The 8,873-nt window shown below is 41.0% G+C and overlaps 1 protein-coding gene across 1 annotated transcript; it reads right to left on the minus strand.

The window, feature by feature from the left end:
* Positions 1-798: 798 nt before the first annotated feature.
* On the minus strand, positions 799-2,043 carry LOC119281426 (membrane protein PM19L-like). The gene is made up of 4 exons (XM_037561945.1): positions 1,839-2,043; positions 1,485-1,704; positions 1,324-1,369; positions 799-1,194 (listed from the first exon to the last, which is right to left on the minus strand). Exons 1-4 carry the CDS (start codon positions 1,963-1,965, stop codon positions 1,117-1,119), a joined length of 471 nt encoding a protein of 156 aa, XP_037417842.1. The 5' UTR covers positions 1,966-2,043; the 3' UTR covers positions 799-1,116.
* Positions 2,044-8,873: the final 6,830 nt, after the last annotated feature.

Genomic DNA, 8,873 nt, shown 5'->3' on the forward strand with positions numbered 1-8,873 from the left:
TCAAATTTGTGATCATTAGGGAGTTGGTTGCGAGATCTTATGGGTTTCACCTCTAGCCTACCCCAACTTGCTTGGGACTACAGGCTTTGTTGTTATTGTTGTTGTTGTTGTTGTTGTTGTTGTTTGTTGTAACATGTTTTGAAACTTTGGAACATTTTTAAACCCATGAACAATTTTTAAACTTTCGTTTTTTAACATTATATGAAATCCGGAATGTCCTTTTCGATTCAGGATTTGAGAGCATACCATACCTTGTACACTGAGAAAAAATGGTTCCTTTTGTTTGAGACACAGAAACAAAAACAGTGATATTATCTGTTCGTTTAATCTCTAATGGGCCAGCCCATCTACCTACGCACGTGGGCGACCGGAGCCTTAACGGTTACTATACGAGTGATACACAGCCTAATAAATAAACGAGTGTTACTATACGCAAGTTGTTGTTTGGATCCGTCCCAATAGCCGATGAGACATGCGCCGGATAAACACGCTAAACTCCAAAAAAGTGCATCATACTAATACTCCTAAGTTTCGTATATATAGTGTGCATAGATTTTTTGAAAAGTCAAACTTTGAACAAATTTATAGAGAGAACCATTTATATGTACAACACCAAATATATCAAATATAAAATTACATCTTATGATGAATCTTATGTTGTTGGCTTTCTATATGTAAAGTTTTTCTCCGCAAACTTGGTCAATGTTTGTGAGGTTTGACTTAAAGAAAATATGTATGCACTACATTATGAACGGAGTGAGTAAGTGATATTAACAATTTTCCGTAAAAAAGATGATATACTCAAATCAAATGAATATAATAGCTTCATATATGGTTTCCAATCAACAAATCACGCGGAAATCTGAACACGCATCTAACGCTAACGCACACAACGTACATACACACGCACACACTCACACATGCACAAGTGCATTTCCGCCTCAGCAATAAACACACGATACACAATTTTTGAACACCACATCAAAGATGTATACATGCAACCCGGCCGTGAACCAATGCTCGCCTAGTTGTAGTTGATATATCGGCCTTGAATCATCACGCTTGGAAGCTAATATTCCATCGGTAGTCGATCTCTTGCCCACTTGAGCTGGCCCTTCACCTCCCTCCGTGTATAGCGAGTATGTAGAAGAGCTGCGTCCCCGACAGTATGATGGTGAAAGCCTCCATGGTTATCTACAAGACAATTCAGACCAACACAAACAGTTACTAATGATTATATCGTGCCACATCAGTAGTCACAAACTCACTAGTTGATCCCCTACGAATGCTGATCAAATTAAACAGTGCGTCTGTCGGTCTTACCAGTCTAGCATTCCTGCCGTTCAGGTCAATCTCCTTGACTGCCAATCTGGAGAATCAGAAGGTGCCAAAGAGGATACAAATAAGTCAGGGCAAACGTTATATATGCACGCATACAAAGAGAGTTGGGAGTGGTACGTAGAAGTGGTCATACTACTACATACCCCATGGCAAGCAGCGTGAGCATCCAGGCGATGAACGCACAGGAGGCTGCCGCCGGCAGGCTCTCGTGGCTCCACGCCCGGACATGGTGGAATCCGGCAAGCGCCGCCCCCATGCCGACCACGCTGGCGATCACGGCGAAGATGACGAAGAACCCGGTCGCCGCGTTCCCTATCGGGAAGTAGATCGGAGAGAAGTGCGACGGCAGCTCCAGCCCGGAACCTGTATAACAACGTACATACGCTCAGCTCAAGGAATTAACACAAGATACATAGGCACGGAGGACACCGCGGATTAACGCTTGTTCCCTACAAGTAATGCACCAGGATTATGCACTGCCAGTCAGCAGCACGTACCTATGAAGAAGCCGTTGTTGATGGCGAAGTTGATGGCCCAGCCCCCGACCGCGGCGACGATGAGGTACATGCAGAAGTTGAGCATCAGGAGGAGGCCGGCCACCGGCTTCAGCCCCTCGTTCGCCATGTGTGCGAGCTCCTAGCTGCGAACGCTTCGACCGATCAGAGGCTGGGCTCTACCTCTTCTTCTACCAGTCAGTATTAGTATTTCAGGCGGCTTAAGGATTGTATCGGCAGCTGCACCTTATATATAGATACAGGGCGTGCGCACGATCGACGGGAAAATCCAGGCTAGATTTGTTCCTTGCTTCCCTCGGCTGCATGGACAGCCGATTGCTTGCTTGTGGAGGCTGGGTTACGTCAAGTTTGTGACAAACTTGATGCTCAAGGCAGCCGTCCCCGCGCTCTGGGGCATTCGCCCTCTCGACCTGTCAGAGATTCGATCCGCTCGCCTCGAGGATAAAATGACGGCTGGCTGGACAGTGGATACCTTTCCTTGCCGGACATGCATACTATATGCATCGACCCTTTCAGCTCAGTTTAGTTTAGGGCCTGTTTGGTTCCAATAAGTCACCTGACTTATAAGTCACCTGACACACCTTTCCACACCAATTCACATCATGCAGGTGGTGGGACCTATGCAAAAGGGGGTGATTTATAGGTTTTAAGTTGGGGTGGAGCAACTTATGACTTATAAGTTGGGGTGACTTATAAGTCGGGTCTGTTTGGCAAAATAAGTCACTTTTTTTACTTTTCGACTTATAAGTTGGTGACTTATTTGGAACCAAACAGGGCCTAAGTTCCGGCGCTTTATTGCTTTACAGCCTTCGAACGCAGCTTTGGCCGTCGTTTCTTGGTATGATGCTGCGTGCAACACAAGTCTGGTAGATGCCAAATACTGTACTAGTACGTAGTAATAAAGAAAAAGGAAACATATGATTGCGTCTTGGGCCACTGGATCACAAGATGGACGGCTAGGATTCCGGTTAAGAGCATGATTTTGCAAGCCTAAAATCGATTGGGGACGTGAAGGAATTTGGTGAACCCCTTCTCTCCGCCCAATCCCCTCAAATCTCATCCCATCCCTCTAATCCCCAAATAGTTGTTCGGATGAGAGACATTGATGTGTCTAATTTTTACGGCCAAATCAACGCAGCGATCAAGAAAAGGAACTGCTTCCTCCTCCGCAGTATGTTAAGCTGAATGTGGATGCAGGTTTCGATGATGAGATGCTAAGAGGAACCACTCTGGCTGTTATACGTAACAGTTGGTGGAAGTTTATTGTTGTAGGTAATAGCATAATTGAGTGGTGTTCAGATGTATTATCTGTGGAGACCATGGCACTGAAATATGGTTATCCCTTGCACAATCTATTGGTTGTAACAAACTAGTGGTGAACTTAGGCAACATGGATGTCATTAACACAATGAAGTAGGGAGCAAATTTTGCAGGAGCCTAAGCAGCTATCTTTGATGATTGCTATCAAATGTCATGTGAATTTCCTCATATAATTTTTGAATTTTTCCCAAGAGAGGCAAACTCAGTAGCTGATGAGTTAGCTAGCCTAGAGAAATTTTCTCCCACTAATGTCTGGATGGATGAATCTTCTACTTCTATTTCTCCTTTGATTGTAAATGATGTAAAACTTATTACAAATGAATGAGAGGAGGTTTTATTGTTAACAAAAGATTACCGCTGCTACAAGCCTATTGCAACATGGATAGGCCAACTACTACTTCTTTGTTTTGTAAAGGAGGTTAAACCCCGCTTCTGCATCATTGTGATGTAGACAAACAAAACTGATCCTCATCAAATAAGCAAGAAAAATATAATCTTAAAAGCAAACATGGATGAATTCTAAAAAAACAGTAAACATGGATGAAATATGATACAAAGAGCACAATGTAGAGTTCTAATTGAAAAACTCATCGACGAGAGCATGTGAGCTCCAACACAAGGGCTCCCAAAAGTTTTTTTTAGAATAGGGTCCCCCAAAAGTTTGAGTGGGCACAAATTGCTAGTGGTGATCTTAGACAACATGGATGTCATTAACACAATGAAGTAGGGAGCAAATTTTTACAGGAGCCTCGGCAGCTATCTTTGATGATTGCTATCAAATGTCATGTGAATTTCCTCATATAATTTTTGAATTTTTCCCAAAGAGAGGCAAACTCAGTAGCTCATGAGTTAGCTAGCTTAGCCAAATTTTCTCCCACTAATGTCTAGATGGATGAATCTTCTACTTATATGTCTCCTTTGATTGTAAATGATGTATCACTTATTACAAATGAATGAGAGGAGGTTTTATTGTTAACAAAAAAAACTACCGCTGCTACAAGCCTATTGCAACATGGATTGGCCAACTACTGCCTCTTTGTTTTGTAAAGGAGGTTAAACCTCGCTTCTGCATCATTGTGATGTAGACAAACGAAACTTATCCTCATCAAATAAGTAAGAAAATATAATCTTAGAAGCAAACATGGATGAATTCTGGAAAAAAAAACAGTAAACATGGATGAAATGTGATGCAAAGAGCACAATGTAGAGTTCTAATTGGATGGGAGCATGTGAGCTCCAACACAACGGCTCCCAAAAGTTTTTTTAGAATAGGATCCCCCAAAATTTTGAGTGGGCACAAATTGCTAGTGGTGATCTTAGACAACATGGATGTCATTAACACAATGAAGTAGGGAGCAAATTTTGCAGGAGCCTTAGCAGCTGCCTTTGATGATTGCTATCAAATGTCATGTGAATTTCCTCATATAATTTTTGATTTTTTCCAAAGAGAGGCAAACTCAGTAGCTCATGAGTTAGCTAGCTTAGAGAAATTTTCTTCCACTAATGTCTAGATGGATGAATCTTACACTTATATTTCTCCTTTGATTGTAAATGATGTAACACTTATTAAAAATGAATGGGAGGATGTTAACAAAAAACTACCGCTGCTACAAGCCTATTGCAACATGGATAGCCAACTACTGCCTCTTTGTTTTGTAAAGGAGGTTAAACCCCGCTTCTGCATCATTGTGATGTAAACAAACAAAACTGGTCCCCATCAAATAAGCTAGAAAAGTATAATCTTAAAAGCAAACGTGGATAAATTCTGAAGAAGAAAAAAACAGTAAACATGGATTAAATATAATGCAAAGAGCACAATGTAGAGTTCTAATTGGAAAACCCATCGATGGGAGCATGTGAGCTCCAACACAAGGGCTCCCAAAAGTTTTTTTAGAATAGGGTCCCCCAAAAGTTTGAGTGGGCACAAATTGCTAGATCGTACATGGGTTGGACAATGACGTCAGCAAGTGGGCTTAAGCAGAGACGCACGTACATCAGGCCTGGTTAACAGTGATCGGGTGCGATCTTGTATCGCACATGAAAAAGAAGCAATTCTTCAAAAAAATACATGCAAAGGGAGGCACATACACGAGTGTGGATTTTTAAGCATGGGTGCAATTAGGGATGAAAGCATAGCAGACATAATTGGGTGCTACCATGTTTGTTTTCACGTCTTTTGTAGAAGCAAAAATGAATATGAAACCCCAAAAATAAATACAGAAACAAATACTACTAGAAATGGGCACCGACCAAATATGGAGGGGAACAGAAGTGGGTGTTGACTGGAACTTTTAAACCCCTTGAATTTCAAAAAAGTACACACGGAAACCAACATATTTAATGAATTGTTAGCATCGCTACAAAATAATATGATTATGTTAGCAACTTAGCATAATATTGTAGTAGTACTGGACAATTGCATATAGGTCTAGTTGAGTACGCATGTGGTAATAGAGAGCCTCAAATGGACTATTCTGCTCATTGTGTTGTTTTGTGTTATTTGGTGGTTGGGCTACAGATTAGCTATAGGCCTACAGTGAAACGGAAATTCCATATTCGCGAAAACAAAAAAAAATGTTTCTATGTTTGTTCTGTTAGAAAACAACTTTACTTTTTTGTTTCCATTTTCGCATGAAAATTCCATTTTCATTTCTATTTTGCAAATTTTCGCTTCCAGTTTTCCTCCGAAAAAGCTGAAAGTTCCGCTCCATTTTCAACCCTAAGTGCAATGGATCCTTTTATTTTGAAAGAGACAAAAATGATATTTAAATGTTTCAAAAAAAAGTTTAACTTTTACACAACTACATATAGATGTTCTCTACATACATCTCAATTTCGTTGAATAGTATGATGTATTATACATAACACTAAGAAATACAAAATTATAGCTAGAAAAAGCAATCCTATTTTTCTGCATGTATTTATCTTTTTTGGTATCTCGCATACAAACACTTATGTTGATGATTGTGCAAATATACTACACATCTATGCTCGTAGAAAACAAAATGGGTTTTTTAGCCATAAAATAAATATTTTTGAACTAAAAACATAATGGGCTCAATGTGCCCATGCTCCAAAGTGACTATCCTTACATGCACGCCATTTGGGATCCTGTTTGATCATGCTAAAGTCATAGAATGTTCGTGACTCCTTTGATCTCCTCGAGTGCTCACCGTGCATTCATGGAGGCCTCATGCATTGCCAGATTATGATAAGCGTCCAAGGCTCCCTGCTCCTAGCCTCTCTCTCTCACCGTCCTCCTCCCATCTCTTATCTTCTATATGTTCCACCATTTCTCCATTATGTTGTTAGATCCAATGGAGTGATACCCCGATGCCCGACCATCACACTTCCCAAAGTCATCACGCCGGCACAAATTCTGCAATTCACTATCACAGAAGTTAAAGGGGCAGAAAGATGAAATTTAACTTGTAACTCTAAGTTGATACTGATCGATTGATTTATCATTACATCAATAGATAAATTTATTATTTCTGTAATTGCCATTGTAACTTATCTAGGTGTTGTATGCGTTGTGCAGACTGCGGTAGCTAAATTTGTGGTGATAGTTATTAATTAATTAGTTGCTCTATACTATTTGACTTTGCAGTCAAATTGTCTTGGGAAGATAGTTGGCTAGTTGCTCAAGAAGCCGTGTATCGAAGAGTTTCAAGATAGTTGCTCAATCAAAATTGAAGACTATGACATTCTCTATTTTATTGTCTTGATAAGCCTTTTATTGTCTTGATAAACCTATAACTCATGTAGTGTTTGAAATTCATCCACATTACACATTTTTGGTTTATAAAACATGAAGAATCATGTATTATAGATAGGAAGTATGATTCTGGTGCTGAAAAGTGTAAGAAGAGATAAAGACTAGAAGCAACCATTTAAACCCAAAAGGGAGTTCGTGATAGATTTGTTCTGAAAGAATCTCAAACAAATTTTGATGCAATATAGGTTGAGGCTCACGCTATAGAAATGGATGAAGGCGGTAATGGTAATATTGGCAACAAAGCTGATGAAGGTCATGATGTTTATATTTCTGGTGAAATCAAAAATCATTTTAGCCTGGTATATTATGTATAAGAACCTAGGATGCACTTGATACTAAAATGATTGATATTTCTAAAAGGGACTTTTGTTTGAGCATGGTCCTGGAGACAAGTTCTCTATAAGTTCTCTACATTATCATAGACTACAATTCTCTCAAATGGATAAAAGTGTGGCAAAATTGGCTTTCATACGGTAAAGATCTTGGGATAGTTTTTTAATACATACAATTAAGAAAGTGGTTTGTCAAAGACCACTTAACAAACGAGAGAGCGACTAGACTCATCTTAGCACTAAATTGAGCATGAAACCAGTAGCGAACATGTCACAAATATGATTACGTGCTATCACTTGCGTCTGGGAAAAAATAAACAAGTGGTAAAGTTCCTCGACAAGAACTTGAAAAAGGAAGGGAGCATTGGATGAAATTTTTGTTCAGGATTTGTTTGATTATAAATATTTCTAGCAGAATGCAATATAGCATTTCATGGTGGTAATTTTAGGTTGTGCAAAGATAGCAAGGACACTTTCATGGTGGAGGTTGTTCCTATGGGGCTCACGCGTCCCCCGCTTGCTGCCCACTTGGCCATGGCTTCATGGTGGAGGTGGTTCCTATGGGGCTCACGCGTCCCCCGCTCGCAGCCCACTCAGCCATGGCTTGCGGCCCCATGGCCGTGGATAGATGGGGTACCTTATTGGATGGCAAACTACATCAGGACAGATCGGTCCGGACGTATGCGGGCGTTTTGAGAGCCCGCTTTGAAGATGCCCTTATACGTAAAAGTCTAGGGAGAACATAATATTTTGGCCTATGCAAAAAAAGTCAAATTTTTGGCATTTCAAGACCTTTTTTTGCTGAAAAAACACGTTCGTTTTCCATGAAAATCGCCGAGCACCCTTTAGACATTAACATGAACACAAAGAAAATGTAAAATAGGTTTGATATTTGTTTTATATTCACTGTTTGTCGGTGCCAAAACAACATGCACATTCTATTGCTATGTACTTGAGATTAGTTTGAGTTGGTTGCTTGCTTGGTGTTAATTTGTTAGTTGATTGCATTTGAATTCGTAAAGTTGCTTCGTTGACCACATGTTGAGCAGGTCAGCTGAATGAAAGGTTTATTGTTTACTTTGATTCATACTTATGATACCTGGAATTTGAAAAGCATGAACTAGGCAAATCGAATGGACCAAAATACCCTAATGTCCACCCTGCATGGGCTCCCCGTCCGGTCCCGGCTTGGCTTCATGGTAGATGTTGCAGATGCCTTTATCCTGGACACCGTGCGGTGGATTGCAGAGATTCGTTTAGGTGTTCTCGGTGCCTGCAGAATGGTCATCGAGCGCGTGGGTGTTGCAACACCTGGCGTCCCCTCAGCTTATTGGGAAGCGCTACTACGTCGATGTTGCCCCGCCTCCCTGCCGGGCATCATCAAGCTCCAGCTTCTCGCAAGATCCAGATAGAAGCCTCGTTCCCCTCGAAGACGTCTTGTCATGATTCTTGGGCATCGATCGTTTCTGCTTCTGCTGGCTCTGTGGCGTCGACAGATACGCTGGTGCGGTCTGCCTTGGAGGGGCAAGTCGAGCTGCTGCGCTCGGAGCTCCTTGGCATGGCTTCCTTCTGGCTTGAGAAGACGAT

Source organism: Triticum dicoccoides, chromosome 3B, assembly GCF_002162155.2.
Source record: "Triticum dicoccoides isolate Atlit2015 ecotype Zavitan chromosome 3B, WEW_v2.0, whole genome shotgun sequence".
Classification (NCBI taxonomy): Eukaryota; Viridiplantae; Streptophyta; class Magnoliopsida; order Poales; family Poaceae; genus Triticum; species Triticum dicoccoides.

What these genes read in the sequence shown, in the direction of transcription:
- LOC119281426 (XM_037561945.1), bottom strand. Translation starts at nt 1,965, where the DNA reads ATGGCGAACGAGGGGCTGAAGCCGGTGGCCGGCCTCCTCCTGATGCTC. An exon ending in CAACAACGGCTTCTTCATAG is followed by an intron (nt 1,705 to 1,838) that starts GTACGTGCTGCT and finishes GTTGTTATACAG; the next exon opens with GTTCCGGGCTGGAGCTGCCG. An exon ending in ACGGCAGGAATGCTAGACTG is followed by an intron (nt 1,195 to 1,323) that starts GTAAGACCGACA and finishes ATTGTCTTGTAG; the next exon opens with ATAACCATGGAGGCTTTCAC.